This window comes from Camelina sativa, chromosome 17, assembly GCF_030686135.1.
Source record: "Camelina sativa cultivar CO46 ecotype springtype chromosome 17, ASM3068613v1".
In the NCBI taxonomy this organism is placed as follows: domain Eukaryota; kingdom Viridiplantae; phylum Streptophyta; class Magnoliopsida; order Brassicales; family Brassicaceae; genus Camelina; species Camelina sativa.
This window is the reverse complement of record NC_141896.1, coordinates 33,009,755-33,034,827: the sequence shown is the minus strand read 5'-3', so window position 1 is coordinate 33,034,827 and position 25,073 is coordinate 33,009,755. Positions and strand designations below refer to the sequence as shown.

General features: G+C 34.1%; 3 protein-coding genes and 1 pseudogene across 4 annotated transcripts; 2 read left to right on the top strand and 2 right to left on the bottom strand.

Moving 5' to 3' along the window:
• Positions 1–315: 315 nt before the first annotated feature.
• On the top strand, positions 316–3,889 carry LOC104758104 (uncharacterized). The gene is made up of 7 exons (XM_010480918.3): positions 316–605; positions 969–1,115; positions 1,205–1,278; positions 1,371–1,829; positions 2,007–2,522; positions 2,601–2,813; positions 2,898–3,889. The coding sequence occupies exons 2-7, from the start codon at positions 1,028–1,030 to the stop codon at positions 3,489–3,491; spliced, it is 1,944 nt and encodes a 647-aa protein (XP_010479220.1). The 5' UTR covers positions 316–605; positions 969–1,027; the 3' UTR covers positions 3,492–3,889.
• A 201-nt stretch (positions 3,890–4,090) lies between these two features.
• On the bottom strand, positions 4,091–7,221 carry LOC104758103 (polygalacturonase At1g48100-like). 2 transcript variants are annotated; one of them, XR_015586854.1, is made up of 6 exons: positions 6,682–7,185; positions 6,337–6,504; positions 6,083–6,127; positions 5,790–5,997; positions 5,606–5,712; positions 4,091–4,806 (listed from the first exon to the last, which is right to left on the bottom strand). XR_015586854.1 is itself a non-coding variant. In XM_087495449.1 (6 exons), exons 1-6 carry the CDS (start codon positions 7,123–7,125, stop codon positions 4,302–4,304), a joined length of 1,452 nt encoding a protein of 483 aa, XP_087351575.1. In that variant the 5' UTR covers positions 7,126–7,221; the 3' UTR covers positions 4,091–4,301. The 2 variants fall into 2 exon arrangements, 1 of the variants encoding a protein (XP_087351575.1); XM_087495449.1 differs by having other exon boundaries at positions 5,606–5,687; positions 6,682–7,221.
• A 3,929-nt stretch (positions 7,222–11,150) lies between these two features.
• LOC104759822 (COP9 signalosome complex subunit 6b-like) lies at positions 11,151–13,144 on the top strand (annotated as a pseudogene).
• A 2,764-nt stretch (positions 13,145–15,908) lies between these two features.
• Positions 15,909–19,030, bottom strand: LOC147924631 (uncharacterized). The gene is made up of 4 exons (XM_087497345.1): positions 17,532–19,030; positions 16,789–17,449; positions 16,262–16,705; positions 15,909–16,142 (listed from the first exon to the last, which is right to left on the bottom strand). Exons 1-4 carry the CDS (start codon positions 19,019–19,021, stop codon positions 15,978–15,980), a joined length of 2,760 nt encoding a protein of 919 aa, XP_087353471.1. The 5' UTR covers positions 19,022–19,030; the 3' UTR covers positions 15,909–15,977.
• Between the last annotated feature and the right edge of the window lie 6,043 nt (positions 19,031–25,073).

Sequence of the window (25,073 nt, the reverse complement as noted above, 5' to 3'; positions counted from 1 at the left end):
AGAATGTAAAATAACCAAACAAACACATTTCCATTCAGATTCATCATCCAAATGAACCATTTTTATTTTTGTTTGTTGAATCATTTGACATTCAAATGAGTCATTTGGATGAAGTTTTTGAATGGATCATTTGAATGAAAATGCAAACTAGTGAAACGAACAGGGCCTAAAACGAGGATGGTAGGAAATGGCTATTTTCCCAAATATGTTGCCATAAGAATTTTGGGAGATTGCACAGTCGGTCAACGACAAGGGTATTTTCGACTTTGCAGAGGGAGAAGTCAATGGATAGTTTCACCCGCTGAAACGCAGCGTATTACATCAAAAGCTAAAGATGAATCTCTACCTTTGCGCGTCTTCAGGTTTTCTAACTTTTTTTTCTCTGAATTCGTCGGATCTCTCTCTCTCTCTCTCCAAGCCCCTTCTCTCAATCTAGGGTTAGGGTTTCGATTCTGCAGAGGTTTTTAAATTTTATTTTTGTCCAACACTTGCTGCTAAGCCTCTCTTCCTTGTTATTTATCCCCCTTTTGAAGCATCCGTTTCTTCTTCCTCTTAATTCGAAGAGCTTCGTAGGCTGAGCATGTCCTGAATCTCCCAAATTTCTGGTAACCTGATAAAAAAATTTAGTATCTGCTGCTGCTATTCTCTTCTTCGTTGTATGTATTCGTCTGGGCTTTCGAGTTCTTTCGAGCAATTAGCTTTATGTTTATGTAAATTTCGTTTTTTAGGATTTTTTTTGTGAATTTGCATCTTCGTCTGGGTTTAGGTCTCCGTCAATCTAAGTTTCATTTTTGTTTGTACCGCTTACGTTGGATTTAGGGTTCTTTTCGCGTTTTGGAATTTGAGTGTTGTTGGTTCGATTGGGACATTTTTACAATAGTTCGGGGACTTTTGTTTTTTGCAAACGGGCCTCTGAATTTTTTTTTTGTGATACAAATGCTCATGTTAAACCTTTGTGTTAATTTCAGGTGTTTATTTAAACTCCATTGACATAAAAAAAAAATTTTTCGTTGATAAGTTAAAAGCAATGTATACCTCCGAAGGAGCCCCTGATTTTGTTGTTGACCAGGGCATGTATTACCCCGTTGATGCCAGTTATGGCTATTACTGTACAGGTAATTTAGTTAGATTTCATTGTTTCAATCCTATATCCTCTTGGTCTTAAGGTGTGGAGAGGAGTTTCCTAATCTTTATGAATTTTCAGGTTATGAGTCACCCGGTGACTGGGAGAACCATCAGATGTTTTTTGGTGTAGATGGTTCAGAAGTCCAATACACGGTACTAATCTCGCTCATAACAACTTGTCATTTAGAGTTGTTCACATACATTTTTCCTGTGTTAACATTCTGTCTTCTTCTTTTATAATTCAGGGTGGGCAGAATGAAAATTCTCCCTATATATGCTATACACCTAGTTATGGATATGCACAGTCTCCTTACAATCCATTCAATCCTTATATTCCGGGAGCTGCAATAGGCGTTGATTCTCCTTTTGTTGCTCCTCAACAATTTTACTCTTTTCCTCCTTACCAGAGTGTCGCAACGTCACCTACTTTTGTTCCCTATGCAATTCAACCTGATATCATCTCGAGTAGCTCAACGAACTCGCTGGTGGATTCTGGTTCAGCTAATAGGGTTCGATCCGATGGGAGAGGATCCAGGCATAGAAATGACACTTCTTCTGGTGGGGTTCAGAGGAATGCTCCAAAACTCTCTGCAGTAAATTCTTTGGGAAAGATCCCAGACAAGCCAAGGCCTAACTCTGGACAAAGTAGGCAGGGAGAAATGGAAAAGAGTGACTCTTCTCCATCATCGGGACAAACTCTCCAGGTATTAATTTTTGATTTACTTAAACTACTTTATTTTGGATATTAGTAGTAGGATGTTGTTGAATTAGAAAGAATCTTGGCTAGATGATTGTGAATATAATTTCAGACATTGATATGCTTATTTGTGTAGTTCTAGGTGTAGTTTGTTGATCATTCTGACTTTGAATCATCTTTGCAGGGAAGAGCTACTTCCGTTAGTGTTCAACCTGTTGATGTTGTTTCCAGTAGTAGCAGAGTATCGTCTTTTGGACAATTAGACACTGCTCCACATGGACTAAACGGTTTTCCAAAACTTGCAACAAATAATAACAATCTCCGGCCCAAGATGTATGGTGGCCATGCAAATATAATTCCTGATAGAGTTAGTGAACAAAATCGAGGTCGAAGATCGAGAGGAATGGGGAATCAACTAATTGTCAAAGCTTATACAACAAAAGCTGGAAATGCTGATGCCGAAGGGAATATTGTGATCAATCCTTCTCAGTATAATAAAGAAGATCTCCAAATCGATTACAGCAATGCAAAGTTTTTTGTGATTAAATCGTATAGTGAAGATGATGTTCACAAGAGCATCAAATATAATGTCTGGTCATCAACTTTGCATGGAAACAAGAAATTGCAGAGTGCATATGAAGATGCTCAGAAAATAGCCTCCGAGAAGTCTTGTGAATGCCCGATATTCTTGTTCTTTTCTGTGAGTTTTTCCTTCTCTTGTCTTACATGCTAGCTTGTTTATGATAAGCTTATTCTGATGCAGTGCTTTTCTTTTTAGGTCAATGCTAGTGGTTTGTTCTGTGGCATGGCTGAGATGACTGGTCCAGTTTCTTTCGATAAAGACATGGATTTTTGGCAGCAAGACAAATGGAGTGGAAGCTTTCCGGTCAAATGGCACATCATAAAAGATGTTCCCAATAGCTATTTCAGGCACATCATACTACAGAACAATGAGAATAAGCCGGTCACCAACAGTCGAGACACACAAGAGGTCAGTTTTTCTACTAGCACACTTGACTCGCTTTGAAGATTCTCACATCTTGAGAATTTGCTAATATACCGTCTTCTTCTGCAGATAATGCTGAAACAAGGTCTGGAAGTGCTAAAAATATTTAAAGATCATATGGAAAGGACTTCATTACTAGATGATTTTGTGTATTACGAAAGCCGGCAGAGAGTCATGCTGGATGAGAGAAACAGGCTACCGTACAGGACCTATCATAGCCCTTCACCTTTACCCAGACCAGATCTCTCTGACAGAAACAAGAAAACCTCCTTGGAAGCCTTCAAAACACCTTCAGTTATCTCTGCGGAAAGCGAGGAGGTTCGTGCAAAGTCAGATGGGAATGAGGAGACCACTGTAAAGGAAGGTAATGAAGAAAATACTTCTTCCACACAGAAGAAGATGAGCTCTCTCACCATTGACCCGAGTGGTCCAGAATCTAACCCGACCACTGTTTCTCACGTAAACCAGAAGAGTCAAGCCAAGTCTAAACCGACATCCGCTGGCTCTCTGGATAAGTCAGGCCCCTCTGAAGTTGTTGATGCTTCTATTTCTGATGACAATGACACTGCCAAAGTAGGATCAGTACCCGTAAAAGTTGCCGAATCTCCTGCAATTTTAACAGTCGGTACTATTCCTCTGGACACCAAGTCACTCGAGAAGTAAAACCACCTCGGGTTTGGCTTAATATCTGATTCCTTATATACTGATCTCTTCAAAGTCAAAAGTTAATCATGGTTCATCATACAAGCCAATGTGGTATGAAGAGAGGGTTCTGTCTGTATAGATGAGTCTTGACTGGTGACTTATAATCCGTGGTTTGATCAAACGCCAAAAACAGAGAATCGTTGAGGTTTGTGGGTTAGTTGTTGCGTTTTGGTTATTTTGGATGTGTTATGATCGGAAATTCATATCCTGTCCGCTTTCGGAGTGTTTTCTTTCTTCTTCTATTACTGTAAAATCTTCAATTTGACTTTTACATCTGCCTTCTGTTTGTTTGTTTGTTTGGTACCTTTGTTCCTCCCAACTCAAAAGAGTTTTAAATTGAATATTAAGTTTTGCTTTTTCCCCTTTTTGATGACATATAACCTGGTCTAGATCTGATATTATGACATATAACCTGGTCTAGTTCTAGTAACTCCTGATGGCTGATAGTGTAAATGTAGTCTCATATTTAGTTCACTTATCTGCGACTGCGAGTGCATCTTTTCAGAAATATGTATTTCACTGTCTTTACTTAGAAGTAAAAGATCGTATGAAAGGAATGCAACAAAAAAAACAAAAATGTACTTATAAAAGATCTGATAGACAACAGATATAAAATATATATAATGGACGAAAAATAATAAGCCATAGAGATGCATAAAAATCTCATCGCACAAATAAGGCTTCCACTAAAAGACCCTACAAGGGATGGCCCAATATACAACTAAAATAAAAGGGGCAAACCTTAACCATCCAAGTGTGCACACGCTACTAACAACCATAATTCGAATCATACACTTCTTCAACCACAGGAGAGCCATCAAGCAAACAATCAATTGGCGGGATCGTCAACGTCTCTTGTTTCCCATAAGCATTCCAACAAAACGGATCATCAACTAGCTCACCTTCCTCCGGCAACAACTCGACCTCCGACATCGTTATATTTGTGCAAGCGACGGTATCACTACATGCGAAATGAATCGGGGGGCTTCTAACGTCGTAAGTTCCTTTGATGTTACGGTACTCCACATCGAAGACTCGAACCGCAGATGTCTCGTTGCGACACTCTTTCGATGAGCAGTAGTACTGGTCGACGATTATGCAGTTGAGGACGTTCTCCATTTGGATGTTTTCGAAGAGGAGGTTTGAGACGGATCCGGTTCCGCCTTGCCATGTTTTCACCCGGAGGCCGTTATCCGAATCGCGGATCGCCGTGTTTCGGACTGTTATGTTTGATACGCAGGCTTGTGAATTGTGCACGCCTAAGCTCCCAATGCTGCGTTTTGAGACCACATTTTCAAAAGTGTTTTTTTTAGCGGTTAGAAATCAAGTAAACATATAAAATGAAATAGAACACATAAAAACAAATTTTGAAAAGAAAAAAAAAAACAGTAGTTGATTTTGCTTTTCCCAATGATAAGAAATAAGAATTATGTAGTTTTTTTTAGTTTTAGACCAAATTAAGTGAAAGATGATACCTTATTAGAATTTTGTATAGAAATATTTATTCAAACTCGAAAATGATATTTATGAATATGAATAATTATGATATGTATCACTTAAGTTTATTAAAATGCTGCGTTTTAAAACGATTTGAAGCGGTTTGAATCAAATGGCGTTTTGAAAAAGGTGAATAAAATTGGAAGAAAAAAACACCCCAAGAAAAGATCGAAAAAATTAATAGTAGTTGTGTTTGATTTTTCCAAGGAAAAGGGATTAATAATCATGTAATTTTGAGTTTTAGACTAAATTATTAAAAATGGTATATTTTTTTAAAGTTTTGCATAGAAATATATTATTCAAGTTCAAAAATAAGATTTATGGAATATGAATAACTTTTTGGTTTATTGCCAAGTTCGATATTTTTTGTCAACTAGTTAAAAAGTTCAATTTCCAGTGGATGGAACATTCAGCTAACATCCGTGATCCATGTAAAACACACACAGACATCGTAATGGAATCAATTCCAAAAACAAAATAAACAACAAAAATTAACGTTAATATTCTGTTTTTAATGAATGTTTATAATTAAAAAAAAAAAAAAAGACAGAAGAGGGAATGAAAAAGAGACAAACCTGATCCCGTGACTAGGCCCACAAGTGACACCTTGAATGTCAACATCTGAGCAGCCAGTTCCTATCGATATGCAATCGTCTCCTGTTTCATTTTTATTGTTCATTCCCTATTAATACATAATAATATTCTTAAAACCAAAGTTACAACACAACATTATTGATATATACCAATAAAAAACAGTACCGTTGCTAACGACAGAGTTGTAAATGGCAACAGATCTTGTGTTTCCGAGATGGATACCATCCGTGTTCGGACTTAGTTTCGGAGACGATATTTGGATTTCGTTTATTAGAACTCCTTCACATCCGTCGAATTTCATGTGAAACTGTGGACTGTTTTGGATTCTTAATCCTCTCACCACTATATTATTGCTCATGAAAAATCGTATCATCTAAACAAAAATAATGAAAAAAGGGGTTAGTGCTAAACCAAATTTAAATCGGTATTGGATTTGGTTCGGTTTAGTTAGGACTCACAGTCGGGCTCTCACATGGTCCAGACGACGATGATCCGTTTGGTCCCTGAAAAAAATGATAATAAAACACAGAGTCCAAATTATATTATTTGACAACAATTTTTTTGTTTTTATAAGAAAATTTATATACGAATAATAATAGTACGGTTTCTTGTCGTGTGTTCTGTTTTGTCACGACCACACGACTTATCAGTTAATAATTAATAATCAGCAAATCTCTAATGTAAAGTTATAACAATAGTGAAATTTTTTTACCCTGTGGGGTTTGCAAGGTAGATCCCACCATTTTTGACCATTGCCTTCGACGGTGCCTTTGCCGGCAAATGTGATACCCTCGAGGCGGTAAAAAACCAACCACTGTTGTTTACTGTCTTTCTCTGGCCATTCCTCTGGTCCGTCCGGTGGCATCAACACTCCGTCCAACTTCACAATCCCAACCAAAAAACACAAACGTTAAAATTTACATAAATAATACTTTCAAATGACATATAAAATTAGAACATAAACATGGTACATTTTATGATTATTAGCATAGTGAATTTAATTTTTTTAAAATGTTATTTTTGTTAGAAGAAGAATCATTTATTTTGTTTGGCTCACCTGAAATACGAGTCCCGGTTGACATGGACCGGAGAAAATAGTGGAAGTGATTTTAAAAACGCCACCTTCAGGTGCCAAAACGATGCCGGACTCGACGGCACAAGCGGCTTTCCAAGCATCTCTAAACGCTGCCGTGTCGTCGCAAGAACCATCACCCACTGCTCCATATGACGTGACGTCAAAGATGCACCCTGAGTCAGAATCTCCCGGAGCCGGGTCTGGAATCGGGTCTGGATTCGGGTACGGGTCAGACGGGACTTGATCAGGTGGATTGGCCGATTCAAGAGGAGGTGGAGGTGGAGGAGAAGAAGGAGGAGGAAGAGGATGCGAGAGGCCACGACGACTCTTGTGGTAATGATATCTTCCTCGTGCCACGTACGTGAAATGTCCGAAGAGGACAGTGGAGATTATGTAAACCACGAGAATGCCTCCGAGACCTCGCATTGCTAAGCTATGGAGAAGAGAGAAATGGAGAAAGAGAAAGAGAGAGAGAGTGTAAAGTTAAGAGAGTTAGATGAGTTTTGAAGTCTGTTATATAGCAAAGCAGAACAGAACACACACAGAGACAAATGAAGTTTGAAGTCCGTGTAGATGACACGTGTTTATTACTTGTTGGTTATTGAGTTCTATCTATGTGTTGTTGTTGGACATGAGGTTTTTTTAAGAGGAGGAGACTTGTTTTTAGTTAGCAAATATTCTACTGTTTTTACGACTTGTCTTTTTCTCTTTTCGATTATTTATTTTTATTTTCTAGTTAGAAAGATTGTAATGTTTTCATCTATATCGAAATATTGACTAATGTTTGGATTGATATACTTATATGGCTTCTGAATGGTCAAGGTGAATACGTTTTGAATTAATAACATATAAAATAAATTAATCCTTTTTAAGGATTCGTAGAAGTTTATCCTAATTACCTTAATTACCTTCTTGTGTATGGAGAAAATTCTTGACATCTTGTTTTTATTTTTATTTTTATATATAGATCAATCTCTATATATAATAATAAAGTATAGAGTGAACTATAACTTTGCCATAATTTAGTTTTAAACATAACGTTGTTTTTGATCTTACATACTTTCTATCCATTACATTTTTTAATTCTTGTTTGAATTTTTGTTTTTTTCAACAATATACTGTATACATGTTATCGTCATCAACATAATCACAATTTATATCATCTATTAAATTTATTTACTAGACGTTTTTCTGAGTTATGCTTGAACGAACTTTGTTTTTTTTTGTTTTAACTATTTTCTGCGTAAATATGTGAGAATGAGATACATTTAAAAATAGGGGAAAAGAGACATTACCGCGGTAGTTATTGTAGTTATTTATCTTAGTTTCTGTACTATATATATGTATATATAGTTATACTGTTTCTCGCAGTCCAAGAGATTTCATGTTTCCTATGTTATAAGATCCAAATTTCTTAGCATATTATTGATGCTAGTTTTTTTTTACAAAACTATTATATATTGATTTTCATTCAATGGGTAAAATTATTGATGCTAGTTAGTAGTTAGAAAGTCCTCCTAGCTAGTATATCCAGCCTATTTCTTAAAGCAAATCTGAACTTAAATTAAATTAAAACTCTTGAGCAAGTCAGTCAGTACAAGGTTTTATCAGTAACCCTGGTTACTCATCTTCAATCCCCATGCAAAAGAATTGCCACGTTAACTTAATATAACAATTAACTGATTTGTAAATTGTAAGATACTAATACTTTTGATCAACTATATGTAATGGAGACAAAGAAAAATAATAACTAATTGCTTATTAGTGAACATTATTCCAATTCTAATCTCGTAGAATCCTAATATATTTGTAATACCACCAACACACAACGTTATTAGCTAACAAATAGATGTCTTGTGATATTTATGCAAATGAGAGTTTGCGTCTCTATGTTCGTGATATATAACAAACTTGAATTTTGGTTGTGAGGATTTAGATCTATAATTGGACAAAATTCTTATTGGTCAATTATCCACTAGTAGACAGCATATCTTCATTTGCCATAGTAAGATGTATAAGACCACAACTTAATAATGGAATATGTGTAGAGATAGCTAGAAGAATAATTATTGGTTAATAATCATATAAAAATACGAAATGATTAGAACACATAATGTTGGAAGGACTGATTTGAAATCTTGCGCTTACATTCGTGAAGTGTGTGTGCGGCACTGTCAATAATTAATTGTTCACCTTCCTTCGTACCGTATTGTTCAGAACATGGATCATGTTTATTTACATGACCGACTTAAATTTTGTAGGCCATGTTTATAGTTGTATGTATCAACAGTATACATATACATATATATATATATATATATATATATATTTTCTTCTTCTGATGAAATACTGAACTTATAATGTTTGGATTGCATTAGATTATATGAAACAGTATAATAAATATAAAAATATTTGATTTTTAATCTTTTAAAGAAAATATTAATAAGTTATATTAAGTTTTTTTTTGAAAAAATAAATAAATCTTGATGCAAGTTCTTCAGCTCCGTTTAATTTGCAGATTCATATGTATAGATAAACATTTACACATTTGATTGTAAGACATATATCTTATATTAGTGGAAGTACAAGATGAATTATCGTTGAAAGGTAATCGTGACATGGAAAATTCATAAATTGTGTATATGGATGGATCTTTAGAATCTTTTTCGATTCAAGAAACAAAGATCATTCATACGACAACGATTGATATCGATCCTAATCCACAACAATAACATTACCAATCATGCACCCTTTTTAGCTTCTTAAAATTTTTAGCTTGTGAAACACTAACAATGCTGACGCATAAAGAAAAAACACATAGAAATTTAAGAAAAAAAACAATATTAAGTTTTATGCATTTTTATAGTTTAATAAATTAAAAAAGTCAAGTGAAATAAATAATTGAGAAGCAAATAGACAAATCTCGTGACACTTTGTTGTATTGTAGTTAAGTATATTTCTTGTGGGTGTTGAAGACCCGTAAGGAAAAAGTTGGGCGGGGGCTCCGGAAATGGATCCATTGGTTCCTAATGCTTCTAAACGAGCTGTCCTCCCACACATTTCTCTATTTCTTGCTTTTAGTTTTAAATAAGAATCATTTAATGTCGGCCAGAATTATCTCTAACTTCATAAGAAACATCTATATACAGAATTCAATTCACCAATACATGTATAAATTATTAGAATTTTTCATAGTGGATGTAATCATGTAAAATATATACGTAGACAGAGACAGTGACATTATATTCTTCAAACGTACAAAGTAGTTTGTCTCTTAATTAATTGTTTTTATTCTATTTTTAAATTTAAGTCGTGCTATATATGCCTATCATTATCGTTGGGCGATATCGAAGAAAGAAGGCAAAAACAATATATATGAGAATATGTTCAAGACTTCAAGTCATTCTCCTAACAAAACTTATGCACTAGCTAACACAAATCCACTAAAGTATATCTAGGTTATTGATATCCTCTCAAAGATATAGTTGTCACTTGTCAAATGAATATCTCTATGGAAATAAATATATTAGATACTGTATCATACTAGCTAGACCTACTACAGAAACAAAAAACTGTATGTAAGGTAAGGTCGAAGCCATTATTCCCAAAAGTTATTTGATTAGAAGGAGAAACACGAAAAGTTTTAAAGCGTAAGTTTTTTTTTTTGTATATTTTCGTCTCTATATGTCACATGTATCTCTCTCTCACGGGTCGTGAGTGATGATGGGCTCTTGTGGCTCAACTTAACACCACGTGTACACTTTGGTTACACGCGCCGCAACGCTCTCTGTTAGTGGCTCTTTTTTCATCATCGGAAAGTATCTCCAAGTCGCGACACGTGTTTTGCTTCCAAATCTATATGCCGCAAACTGTGAAGGATACTCCAAGTAACATCAAACTTTTTGTGTGTACATTTATGTCTACGTGACAGCACGTATAAATATATTTTTATAATTTATATATCTATATATATAAAGTTAACTTTTTCTTATTTCTGGTGCTGCCATGTCAGTACTCACTCTGTTTAATCGGACCAAATTTTCGACATTACCAGTTCCTATTTATTTGGCCCATATCTCTTTAAAAGCCCATGAAACTCCATACCAACAACTCCCGGCGAAATAAAACCCCTCTCCACGAGACTCTACTCTGCCGTTCTCCCTTGTGCAACCTGAAGCGTCTTCATTCTTTCATCCCGGTTCACCTAATGGATAGATTTGAAATTAATGTTGGGCACTCTTCCACAACCTTTCACTGTCTTCTCTGTCTTCCATCTCCATAGTAACGTCTTCCTGTTTAACGGTAATTCAAGCGTTCAATACTCCCTCTTTCAATTCAAGACCCACTATTCTTTCTTCAATTGGCGTAAGTTTAAGTCCTATATAATGTCATCTTCTCCAATTTCATCCTTCTTATAATTTTCTTTGTCTCTGAAATTTCTCTTGACTAACATGGATTCCACTGTCATTCGCAAATCTCAAAGCTGGCTTTCTTCGCCAACACATCGTCGGAAGAATGCTTCGTCACTGGCCTGCCCTTTTTCGTTGAGTGCTCTCACGTTCAAGCTGCATCCTCTGGTGATGCTCAACATATCCGATCAGCTTAACCCTTCCGCCGCTTCTTGCGCAACCGGTAATGGCTCCAGCAACGCCGACGCGATGTTACTGCAAAACCCTAGGGTTTATGGATGCGTGATCGGTCTCCAGATCGGCCGTATGGTTGAGATCTTCAACATTTTCGAGCTTTTGTTTGATCCTACTACTGATACTCTCAATAGACCCTTCCTTGAGAAGAAGCAAGAACTCTGTAAGTTTTTCTCACATACACTCTCTCTCTCTCTCTCTCTCTCTCTCTCTCTCTCTCTTTATATCGTTCTCGCTTTGGTTATAATTTGTACGTCTATGGGGATTTTAGATAAGAAGGTGTTCCCTAAGTTCTACATATTGGGACGGTACTCTACGGGAAGCGATGCTACGGAATCTGATATGCTTATCCACAGAGCTGTGAGTTGCAGTTTCATTGTTTTATTCTGATATGGTTCTCTATTGTTGTAGTACTGATTGTGTGAGGTTTTTGTCATCTACAGCTGATGGACATTAATGAATCCTCTGTTTATGTTCTTCTAAATCCGGCTATCAATCACTCACAGAAGGATCTTCCAGTGACTATTTACGAAAGCGGTAAATTGGTTTTTTTTTTCCATCATTGATTGTCTTATTTGTTTTAGAGATTATCATCTTATTGACTATGATAATCATTGATTGTCTCCAAAACTAGAGTTCCATGTCATTGATGGGATTCCTCAGTCGATTTTCTTGCATACAAGCTATACGATTGATGTATGAGTTTAAGCCCCTTGATTTTTATTTCATCGATGTGATACGAGAGTGGACTTTTGATAATATAGCGGTGGTTGTAAATTCGTGCAGACAGTTGAAGCTGAAGGATATCGGTTGATCATGTTGCTCATCTTAAGCCATCTGATGGCTGCTCAGCAGCAACTCAATGTAAGCAATCATTGTAACCCTGCATATTTAGTGTTATCTTGACTTTTTATTGCATGGAGTTTTAGGTTGATTCCTCGATGTATTGCAATGGCTGCTCATCTTACTGGAATCCATAGTGCTATCAAGATGCTTAACAGCAGAATCAGAGTGCTGCTCATCTTGTCGCTATGCAGGAAAGGAATTTGATATTCTTGCTCAAGTCCCAACTCTCGGTCACCCTATTATTTATTCATCAAATTTTTGTAACCTGACCTTGATCTTGCCTGGAACATATCGATATGTGTTTTCCCTACGGCGAAGAAAGAATAAAAGGGGGTTAGACGTTGATATTGAGGACAAGTAGGGGGTATTGGTTTGGGATTTTAAGAGAATTTTAATGACTTAAACTAAAATTATGGAAAGTATAAAATGAAGGATTCTAGGTGATTGTTTAGAAAGTTTTTTAAAATCTTGCTGATTTGTTTTTCTTAATCTTGTAAAATCTCTCATAAAATCTTGTAAAATCTTTCTCAAACAATATTGCACAGTATTCTCTTTGTTTGTGTTGGATTAGGGGGTGATACCAAATGTTGTCTTTTTTTGTTTTTTTCTATAAAAGTTGTTAGTAGAATGTATCCTCTACGCTTTGAGGGTGAGATATGTTCATCATAAACGTTGTTTATTATTAAGAGGGAGCTAAGCTTTCTATTCTTCATTCACAAGCAATAAAAGAGGTTTATAACAATTTGGTATCAGATTGTGAGATGAAGATACAAAAGAACACTATTGATGAGATGAAGAAAATAGTTGATGAGATGTTTGAGACGGTGAAGAACATGCAAGCGAAAGCCGAGCAAGAGAAGAAGATAAAAGAACAAGCGATGGTGACGGAGACGGTGACATCAACACCGGATCCAGTGTTGGTTGTGGTTACGGTGGACCCAAACCACGTGAGATGAGAGGTGGTGGAATCGGTGAATTCGAAACCACTCGAAGCGGTGGCGTTAGTAGCTGCAACGTCTATGATCGAGTTAGAGAAACCATCGCATCCAAAATCTATAAAAAAAAACAAATGACATATTGACAACAAAAGTACATTTGTAAACTAAAGAAGTTAACTCTTCTGTCTTGAAACAATAGGAATGAGAATATGGTTCTTTACCTTGCTGAAGAACACAGACGGTTTGAGCAAACAAAGCAATGCTTCATTGAGGAGCGAAGAATGAGATACACCCTAATGATCATGCAGCACAAGATTTCATTAGAAAATTATTTTAAAAACATTGGGATGTATATAAAATAATATAAGAAGCGAGTTGTTATAATTTATATAAAGCGAGTCAGTTAAAAGCTGCAGTTTTTTTTATGTTGCAGGTTTTTTCACATACTACAACCACATATAAAAAGGTAAATAACAATCCAACCAGAACATGACAAATAATTTGAATAAAGCACAACTAACTACTACAGCTAGACAACAACTTTTACTATACAATCTTAACTTCTCATTATTAATTACAAAAAAAAATCTAAGAATATTCAAATTTCTAAAAAAATAAACAGTTTACTACATTATACTTGCTGTAAAAACCTAGAGGAAAAAAATTTAATCAACAAAACAACAAAAGAAAACAAATGAACAACAAAACTAGATGCAAGGAGAAATTGACATAACCAATAAAGATTATACCAAAATAACCAAAAAACACCCTAATCTAACTCCCGCGCGTAGCGCGGACCAAATGCTAGTATATATATATATATTAATGTGTGAATTACCCATAAGCATAATTCAAAAACAAAAGTTTAATTCTATTTAGCAACGAGGATTGACTTCGACTATTTCGTACACATTTTTTGACCTTTAGATATGGTTATGCAATTTCGCTAGTTTAATGTTCGTGGTTTTGTGTTAATTGGACATTAAAGATAACATGTTCTGTGGATGATATAAAACTACGACTAACATTATCCCATATATATATATATATTTTTAAAATTACATACTTAAAAATAATAATCAGTTTATAGGAGGGTATAAGATGGAAGTGCAGAAAGATTTTATTTCAATTAGCTACCTAATTTGTGTAAAACACAAAAGCAAACTAGAATTTTGTATGAAATAAAATCTTATATAATTTATTAATTTTTGTATTTTTAGCTAAAAATATTTTATAAATCGACAATGACGTAAAATATTTCAATGTGATTATATATATGAGTTTACTTTTGTCCCCAAATTTGATTAAAAGTCCATGTGGTCTACTTTTGTCCTAACTAAAAATCGTACAATACGTTTTTTTTTTTTTTAAATCGTACAATACGTTGTTTCGGGTGTAAAATCATACAATCCTTAAGAACAAATATACGAATTCTTGAAAAGTATATGTATTGCAATTATGCTTAGTGAAATTTATTGGGTTTTATGCAAAAAAACCCTCCAACTAGTTTTTTTTTGCAAGAAAACCCTCCAGGTGTGGAAAATGCAAGTCAATACCACCAACTCGAAAGTCACCCGCAATACAGCCCTCTCCCGTATCGATAACGTGGCATCCGTCTATATCGTTTAAAAACGTAACAGAAATCAAAACGACACCGTTTTCGTCTTTTAAAAACGACACAAAGTCCCCTGTCGTTTTAAAGTCACAAAAACAAGATCGTGAAACATAAAATTCGATTTGGGGATTAGGGTTCATCGCTGGGTTTGATTTGGGGAAAAGAGATTTAGGTTATAGATTTCGATTAGGATTTAGGAGTTCAAAGTTTGGTCTTTTTTTTCCTCCTTCATCTCTTTCGTTCACAATGTCTGATTCATACTCTCTATCAAACACAAGTCAAGTTGAATATGAGGATGCTGAATATGGGATTCCTACAGTTTGTTACTGTGGTGAAAAGCCAAGGCTTGAACCTTCTTTTACAAGGACAAACCCAGGAAGGCTCTTCTACACATGTCAAAATAGAGATGTAAGTTTTTTTATAATTTGGTTATATTTTGCGACTATGGTTGAATTATTGTGATAAATGTTGAATTGTGGATAAATTTTATTTGAATTATGGTTTAAATATTTATTTGTAGGATGGAGAATGTCATATTTGGAAATGGTGGGATGTAGCTATGATGGAAGAACTAAGGGCACTAAAGCAAGAAACTTATGGCTGTCCTAGTTTGAAACGAATGCGTGAAATAATTCAGGTCCAAAGAGACGAGATTGATCACCTCTATGATATCCAATCAAAAAATCAGATGGAGTTGGATAGCCTTAAGGTATTGATTGCAAATAAAAGAGATGGAATAGCTATGGAGTTGAAGAATGTGTTTGTTGCGGCTTTTGTTTTGCTTGCAATGATAATCTATTTGTTTTAGTAGAATATTAAGTAATTGCGGATGGAGATCTTTCAATTTTGATTGTTTTTGAAAGGCTCTTCAAGTAGTTTAGGTGTATGGTTTTGTATTTTGTTGGTGTATGACGTGTGTGTTAGTATGTGAAATTTGGTTTGGACATGTATTTTGGTCTGTAACAATGAGAATTTCGAATGGTCTTAACAAGATTACAAAGACAATGGTTTGGACATGTATTTTGGTCTTAACAACAAGAATTTTGAATGGTCTTAACAAGATAACAAACACAATGGTTTGGAGATGTATTTTGGTCTTAAGAAGATAACAAACACAATGATTTTTGTGAAATAAACTCAAGTTTAAAACAGACGATGGTTAAAACACACAAAAGAAAAGGTTTGTCAAACAGAAATCAACTCATAAGATTCAAAACACACACATGATGCTTTCCCTTATTTCTTCTTTCCACGTCCACGTGAAACCTCCATTTTCTTGCGTTCTCTAGCTTGATACAGACTGCTTGGTAGTATGGTGTTGTCTCGTGCATCAGTTACAGACCTCCCTACCTGAATATAGTCGTCACCAGTTACAGGACTGGTGAATACACCATAACCTTCCTGCACAATCACAATCACAACACAAATTCAGTTTTGTTTTTGGCCAAAGTAAATAGACTAGACCAACATTAATCAACATTAATAAGAATCGACAAACGAAAAGGCTTGGAAAGTCTCACTATTGGTAGATACATGGGCCCTGTGTCATACATAGGAAGTCTCTTAGGAGTTGGTTGTGAAGATGATGCATCATCATGCTGACTTTTCCAAGGCCTTCCTGGACGTCTTTTTGGGAGAGCAGATGAAAGGCTTGGAAGATCTTCTTGGGCTGGCCTTTCTAAACCAAGTTCAGTAGTTGAGGCCGATTCAAATGGTGTGTCAGCAGTTGGTTGTGATGATGATGTACCATAAGGCTGACTTATCCGAGATCTTCTTGGACGTTTTTTTGGGTGAGCAGCTGAAAGGCTTGGAAGATCTTCTTGGGCAGTAGAGGTTGATGCAAATGGTGTTTTTGCAGTAGCTGTCTTTCTTGGTCTACCTGGTGGTTTCTTTGGCGGCTTAGGCATTGGTCCATTCTTGCATTTCAGCTTGTTGTGGCCTTCTTCTCCACACAAGCTACAATGCTGCATAAAATAAGAACGATAAGGTCAGAAATCAGAAATGCAAATACAAAAAAAGAGAACCTAAGACATTAAGAGAGTCTTACAATTTTTGTTCCTCTTTTAGAAAGCTTGGTTCCTCCTTCCCTTGGTTCACCCTTCTCCCTCTTTCTCTTCTTCCCTGGAGGTCTTCCACCAGGCCTCTTGTAAGGAGGTGGCAAGACCCTGACTGTTGTAGTCACCTCCCATAGATTCATTCCATTCACACCACAAAGTCCATCAGCATAACAAGTCTGCAACTTCTGAGCAGTGAACCATGGAGAAATCATCTTCTTAGGATCTTGGTCAGTATTCTTCTCATGTCTAAGACAAGAAACAATGTGGCTACATGGGATCCCACTGACCATATACATTCTACAACTGCATTTGATCTCACCTCGCATCTGCACCACAAAACCTTCAATTCGTATATTAGTTTTGTAGTTAAAGTAGCCAACCTCATAATTCCCCAATCCGCAGCTCAAAGGTCTACAATTCTTTGCCAAATCAATCTGCTGGTCTAGTAAAGCTATCGCCTTAGGAGTGTACTCTCCTTTTGTTTTCTCAGCCTCGGCTCTTTTCTTTTCATTGCTCACCATAACCCTTTTTCTTATTTCTTCCAGCATCTCAACAACCGGTTTACTTCTTGCTATCCGGATTGCTGCATTGAATGACTCTCCAAGATTGTTTTCTATAGCAGCACACTTTGAGAACTCTGTAAAATAAGCCCTACAAGAGACACACCAAGTTAACAATCAAATAAAACAAAGTCATATCCGAAAAAAAAAACAGAACAAGTAAAATAAATTACCTTGACCATGGACAAAAAAGAGAAATCTTCAAGTCATTAAAAGCAGCAGGATCATACTCTTTCAGCTCTTGCATCTTTCTATCAAATTGTTGTGGATAGTAAGAGTCTGCAGCAGCCCAGAACATGTCCTCATATTCTGCTCCAGCATACTTCTTCTTCCAGTTGGCATAAACATGCCTTGCACACATCCTGTGTTCAGCATAAGGCAATACCACCTTCACTGCTGCAATCAATCCTTTTTGCTGATCACTACCTAGTGTTAGTCCATTTCCCAACTCTAAACCCAAGTCATCAACCAAATGTTCAAGGAACCACAACCAGTTTGGCGTATTCTCACAATCCACAATCGCCCAAGCTACAGGAAACATCTGATCATTGGGATCTCTTCCACATGCAACTAATAACATTCCTGTCATTCTCCACTTCAGAAATGTTCCATCTAGATGGAGGATCTTTCGACATGCTCTCTTCCACCCATTTTTTAAAGCAGCAAAGCACACATAAAACCTATGGAACCTACTTTCCCTTACCTCACATTCAACTGTGGATCCAATATTGCTTCTCTTCAGCTCAGCAACATAATCGAATAACCTAGCAAAAGACTCTTCTTGCTCTTCATCAAATGTCTTAAGACATTTCAGCGGTGTCCTCTCACAAATTGTCCAAGGCACATTGATGTTGCGTCTAAGAAGCTTCTGTTGTAATTGATTTGCTGAGAACTCTGGATTTAGTCTGAATTCTTCTATGTAGAGATCAGCAATCCGAGAGTTAGTCAGCAATGACACGACCCCTTGCCAAGTACAATTATGCTCATCATTTAACGATCTGATTACTACTCTATTAGAACTGCTGTTGATAGTTGCTGAAATCCTCCAAGGGCATTTCTTTCCAGAGCAAATAACAACTACACGTTTGCCATCTGACTTCTCATATTTGATGTCCCTCCTCTTCTTCACAGCATATCTCGTAACAGCTCTTTTAAAGGAATCAATTGTATTGTACTCATCACCAATACAAAACTTTCGATACTTGCTCTCATCTACCTCAACATGTGGACTGTCATCATCACTATCGCTGTAAACAATATCTTCAAACTGAACTTCATCATCTGACTCAGAGCCACTACCACCACTAACTTCACCATCAACCAATGCTTCATCGTCTGACAAATACCTCAACGCATTAGTATCAATGTGCCTACCTATATAAGGATCATCTTCCCGAACAATAAATAAGGTTAATGCACCAGCTCCAACTGCATAATGAACCGCTTTCTTCAACACTTCATCGTTATCAATATCTTCTTTCTTACCAGGCGTTTCAAGTGGAAACCAAGACACTTTCTTCATGTTGTCTTCATACTCGAGGAGTTCCGAAAGAAGCACCAGAATCATACGTAAGCTGAATGATTCAGCTGATACCAAACCCACTTTATGTCTCTCTCCTCCAAGATATTGGTCCTCAGCTGACCAATATCCACCAACATGCATAAACAAATCAAAACTGAACCAAAAAAACAAAAATATTAGAATTCTAAAATTTTGCACATATCAAAATGAATGGACAATAACAATTGATACTCTCAAAATCATCAATTCTCACCTCATCGTTGCCCTCCTTTGATTCCCCAACACTCAAATCAATCTTCTCCCCGAATCGTTTCCCTTCAACTCAAACTCAGCCCGATTAATTGCCCTTCACCTCTTCGCTCTAACAGATCCCTAATCGCAATAAAACAAAACCCTAATCAAACCCAACAATGAACCCAACGATGAACCATAATCAAATCGAACAGAACCCTAATTCTCTAAGAGATCTCAAGAAACCATCTCTTTTTCCCCAAATCGAGCCCAACAATGAACCCTAATCGAACATATCTCAAACAATATAAGAGATCTCGTGAAACCTAATTCTCTATCTCTTTTCCCCAAATCAAACCCAAAGATGAACCCTAATCCCCAAATTAAAACTTCTTTCACGATATCGGCTTTTGTTTAAAAGATGACAGAACCCGACTTTTGTTCTGTGTCGTTTTTGAGATTTTAAAACGACAAGGATGGTAAACTTTCTGTCGTTTTCAAAAGTAACAAAACGGTGTCGTTTTGATTTCTGTTACGTTTTTAAATGATATAGACGGATGCCACGTCATCAATACGGGAGAGGGCTGTATTGCGGATGACTTTCGAGTTGGTGATATTGACTTGCATTTTCCACACCTTGAGGGTTTTCTTGCAAAAAAAAAACTAGTTGGAGGGTTTTTTTGCACAAAACCCAAATTTATTGTAACAAAATATATATTGGCAGTAAGCCCTAACGACCAAATCGTGATGATCAAATGATCTTTACTTCGGAGCTACCAAACGTTGCGAATAAAAATAGAAAGTTGTTGCATATAGTCTATAAAATATAATTTTCTTACTAGATCCATGATAACTCAAAATGTCATGGACGTAGATTATAATTTACGAGAAAGATTGATATGACATTAAATAGGATTGGAAAAATGGTGAGTCGCCACGTGTGGTTTCGCAAAACTCACGGGCATGTGTATGTCGCACCAGAGATGCGTCACGGGTTGGTGGATTTTTAGGTTAATGATCTATTCATAACGTTGAGATTTGATTTGATGCTTAGCATAATCGTATATAAACAATATACAGTACTATATTTTTAGTGTGATTTGGACGGCTTGACGACAATGTTCACACTCCGTAAGACAGCGGAAGAAACCCAGAGGTTCTTGTCTGCTTCGTGGATGTTTAATTAGTTCGAAATGCTTAATTATTTGCTTCTTACTAATTAATTAACATATTTGTAAGACTAGCTAGAGGGTTGACGAAAAATAATGGTAAAGCTCTATATTCTCCATCTCCCACGGCGGAGTAAATCTATAGATTATACATTCTAACACTTGATATTCATATGTATTTAAAAGTATTTTATTTTTACAATTCTAAATAGTATTTATTAACACGTCTGTTTAGTTGGAGGCTTGAGCATTATAATAGCTTAATCGAAATTTAGATTCGATATGAAGTTGAGGAAGAGTGTTTGTAAGGAGTATTTGGCAAATAATTATAGGTATTGAAGGTGGATCGAGATCAGGGACATGGAGTACCCGTAATTAATTTTAAAACAACTTGGTCGAGGAAAAAGTATTATTAATGTCAATGTTGATATGTTTTGTTCGTTGGTGACTTGGTATATAACCGGATTCGATAATATGTAAATTACATCAGTATAACGCAACAAGGCATGTTGGTGGAGAGCGGTAAGTTGAAAGTCCGCTAGAGAAAGCATATTTGCGATATACTAAAGGATACGTTTGAAGACATTGGAATAGATGCGTTGAGGTCATGTATGATATATGTGCATCTGGATGTGTATAATCTATGCAAGGCAATCAAAATGTTTTTTTTCTGATTTATGATGTACATACATGTATATATGCATTAGTGTATACTATGTGGCCAATGTGGCCAGGAAACCATATATGTATAAATCATGGCCATATATAGTGTGTTGTTTTTAACCAAATTTATTTTCAGTGCTAGTCAAAAGAAAGCTTTGGACCTTGGGCAATTCTGGCTCAATCTATTAAGTTCTTTGGGCTTGTATCCCACACATACGATCCGTTAAATCATGGTTATGTTTGTTAAATGTTTTGTGCTATTTAATTAAGAAGATAATTAAATTTTAACCCGCGGTACACCCGTGCATATAATTTTATTATTATTATATATATTTTATATTATATTTGTTTGTTAAATATTAGATGTTTTGTAAATAGAGTAATAACTAATTTTTCCGGCTGTTTGTACGGCAAAATATTTATACAAATTTTTTTAACCCGCAATATACTTCATGATCATTTGTTTGTTATATTTAGTTTGTTTTGTTTAGTGTTTGAAATTCTATTTTGATTTTTAATTATTATAACAAAAAAAATAAGGGATCTAAATACATAATAAGTTATTATACGCTATGATTAAGTCACATTGTTCCTAATTATTTAATTATTTTACACAATCTTAGTTAAATCAACTTGATTTTATATGTCAAACATTCTAATATTAATAGTGTTGAAAAATAATTAAATGAGGATTTAACCCGTATTAGCACCAATTTAATGATATTTTATTAATTCAAACATGTCATCTTTACAACTCATCTACTATATAACCATATCATATTGTATTTTTTTTTTTTAATTTTACATATTCATAATATTTTATTAAGTTTATATATGTTAATTATAATATTTAAATAATGTGAATCAAAGTTCTTCTTACGTTAAGAATCAAAGCTCACAGATATTGGAAAACAAAATGGGAATCAAATTATTGTTTTCTGTGTTTGCAAATGATTCAGAGATAGAAGATGTTGTTAAATATATAATTCTGTTTCCATATTGATTTTGCTGTAATTTTTTTTAGTTAGAATGGAATGTAAAACTTTTAAGAAACAAATCTGAATTAATGCTATTTTTGGAAGTTTTTGTGGGGTTAATGTTGTAAATAAAAATTTAAATAAGGAAAACTAAAAAGGCATAACATAAAATGTACTTCAAAAATGTTAATATAGATATATTTTATTCAAATGCATAAATCGACGTGTGCTTTTAGATTGTTTTAAATCTATCTTAACATTTTTGAAGTACATTTTTGTGTCATCCTCTCTTATCTTTGTATTCAAACAAGTCCCAACTAAATTCTCTACAATCCTTACAACCAAACACAATCATTTCCTTATTTGATAATATTAATTTCCTAAAACCTATCTACCTAATATCAAGCAATATGTTATATTAAAATAGAATTCTCCTTTCACTTTTATTTAATCTTATATTTAATTATTTGAATTACTATTTAATACATAAATTTAATAAAATTTTAGATTTTTTTTTCAGCATATGATGCGATTTGAATTTTTATAAACGGATATATATTTTAAAAATTATTTTAGGATTTTTTGTAACCAAACAAGTATTTCCAGATATATATATTATTTTACATTTAAGTTATTTTAATATATAATGAATATTTACAATTAAAAGTTAAAATAACACGCAATGATTGATTTGGTGAATATAATGAATATTATATTGTGCGAATGATTTGGATCAATATGAATATAAATTTAGTTATCATTAATTTGGTGTTACACTGATAATTTATCATTTCATTATTTTGCTAACATTATCAATATTAGAATATTAGATATATTAAATTGAGTAATTTATGATAATGTAGAGAATAAATTATTTTGCGGTAAACTGTGGGTTAAATCCTATAATTAACAGTCAAATACAATTATATAATCTTACACTAAACAAAACTAACACATGAATATAACTTAAATTTGGATATATTTGTTATAAATATTTGACTGTTAATTTCTTCAGAATGCACGGGGTTATTGATTTATAAAACAAATAAAAAATAAAAGAAATGAACCCGTAGTGTACCACGGGGTAAATCCTAGTTAAATGCATAATTGTATACTATTGAGAAGACGGTCACGTGAAAAGTTCGACAGACAAATCTAAGTTCAAATTTATATGATATATATATATATATATATATATAAGTCTATAACCTTTGTATTACTTTGAAATCATTGTTGTGTACCGTATCAATTGTTTGAAAATTTTATCTATTCATGTTACCTCTTTTTTTGTTTTGTATGTGTTTTTATATACAAGCATCATTTGGAGCGACTTATCAGTAGGCAAATTAGAAGAAAATGTATGTGAAAAGAGCCATAAACTTAACTACTTAACCTACATACATAGTAAGTATCCAAAAAGATCAAGGAAGGTCATTTGATTATAAACATTAGCTTGAGATTGACGATTCTGTAGGCCAGTGCCAAGATTTGCCAACTTGTATTTCATATTTTGCTAAATCTCTCCCACCAAACGAAAGTAAGGTTGAGAGATTGAAGAGTGCAACCAAGCATTCCTTTTCTTTACATAGTTTATACACGATATTTTTGAGAATGCATCCTACAATAATATAGCCATCTTGTCGTTCTATGTAGGAGCTTTGATCATTCCATTTCAAAGATAGCAATTTTTGTGTGGCTACGAGTGTTTAAAAAGTAGTTTTAGGCATTTTAAGAAAAAATCGTTTATATCATGTTTAAAATCGTTGTTGTCCTATTGATTATGTTATTTCATAATTCGGTTATTTCACTATTTAGCTACTAGATTTTATATGCGGTACACCGCATAACAAGTTATTTGTAACTGAAAAAATTAATTTTTAATTTCTATTGTTTGTTATTTTTGTTTAGTGTTTAAAATAATATAATTGTATTTTGATTGTTAATTCTATGATTTAATTTGTTTAGTGTCAGTTTGGTTTTTACATAATATTAATTTAATCAACTTAATTAGATACATCTATTACTCTAATATTGATACTGTTAACAATTAATGAAATGATATTTTATCCGTGAAGCACCGAATGAATGATACTTTAATTTTATATTAATATCGATTCAAACATGTCCCGTTATATAATCCCATCTCATAATATCTGAATTCACGGTAAACAGTGAGACAGACTTTTTATTTATTTATTAATATTATCTTAATTTTTAATATTTATTATTTTGTATTATTAGGATTAGATTGAATTAGTATGATATATATTAAGATTGTAACCATTTAATGTAACATTTTATAAGATTGTCGCTTCTTATAAAGTTGAAGTATATAAACTTCTTATAACGTTTAAATATATCTAATATTTGAAACTTCACAAAAGTGTAAATATCATTGATAGTTTAAATATTTTATAAAATTTAACTTTTTTAAAAAGTTTAAATGTTAAGTATGCATATTTATAAAAAAATTAAAGTTTAAATATTTATAATATTTTGAATCTTTTTAAAATTTTAATTTCCTTAAAATTAAAACCAAAACAAACTGGATAAACTTTTAAATTTGAATGTCTAATATACATATCAAGCTTTCTGCTCATTCATATTCGGAATTAGTTTGATCTTTTTCAACACACATTCAATCCATCAGTTACATGACACAAGGTTATACAGTCTCATCAGACACACAAATTTTGTCAAGATTTCTGATGACGATTTAATTTCTTACAAAAAATTCTCAAAAGCAGGCACAATTTGAACCCAACTACACACAGCAAAACCATAAGAATGCAGACGTATTTAAACTTAAAAAGTACCTTATACAGTAGGAACTGACTTGAGCTACAACGTAAGAGAATATTTTTGGGATTTATGTGATGGATAACATATTAGTTGATATTACTATATTTTAAATAATTTTGTTGTGTTTATTTTCCCGGTGAAACAAATATTTGTGTAATGATTTTGTATAATATACTACACGAAAAGTGAAGAGTTAGTAATATAATAAGATTTTATGTAAAAAAAAAAAGAGAAGAAATTAGACAGCGATAGAAATATCTAACTCAATTTGCTATTTTAAGACGGTTTTTATGTTTTTTTCAAAAATTTCCATTCATGGTGTCTATTTTCAAATATACCCCTTTTTAATAT

Coding starts and splice junctions, on each gene's coding strand:
- LOC104758104 (XM_010480918.3), top strand. CDS start 1,028: ATGTATACCTCCGAAGGAGCCCCTGATTTTGTTGTTGACCAGGGCATG. Junction 1,279..1,370: donor GTTCAGAAGTCCAATACACG/GTACTAATCTCG, acceptor TTTATAATTCAG/GGTGGGCAGAATGAAAATTC. Junction 2,523..2,600: donor CGATATTCTTGTTCTTTTCT/GTGAGTTTTTCC, acceptor TTTTCTTTTTAG/GTCAATGCTAGTGGTTTGTT.
- LOC104758103 (XM_087495449.1), bottom strand. CDS start 7,125: ATGCGAGGTCTCGGAGGCATTCTCGTGGTTTACATAATCTCCACTGTC. Junction 6,505..6,681: donor AACCGGGACTCGTATTTCAG/GTGAGCCAAACA, acceptor GGGATTGTGAAG/TTGGACGGAGTGTTGATGCC. Junction 5,998..6,082: donor GACCATGTGAGAGCCCGACT/GTGAGTCCTAAC, acceptor ATTTTTGTTTAG/ATGATACGATTTTTCATGAG.
- LOC147924631 (XM_087497345.1), bottom strand. CDS start 19,021: ATGCATGTTGGTGGATATTGGTCAGCTGAGGACCAATATCTTGGAGGA. Junction 17,450..17,531: donor CTTTTTTGTCCATGGTCAAG/GTAATTTATTTT, acceptor TGTCTCTTGTAG/GGCTTATTTTACAGAGTTCT. Junction 16,706..16,788: donor CTAAAAGAGGAACAAAAATT/GTAAGACTCTCT, acceptor TATTTTATGCAG/CATTGTAGCTTGTGTGGAGA.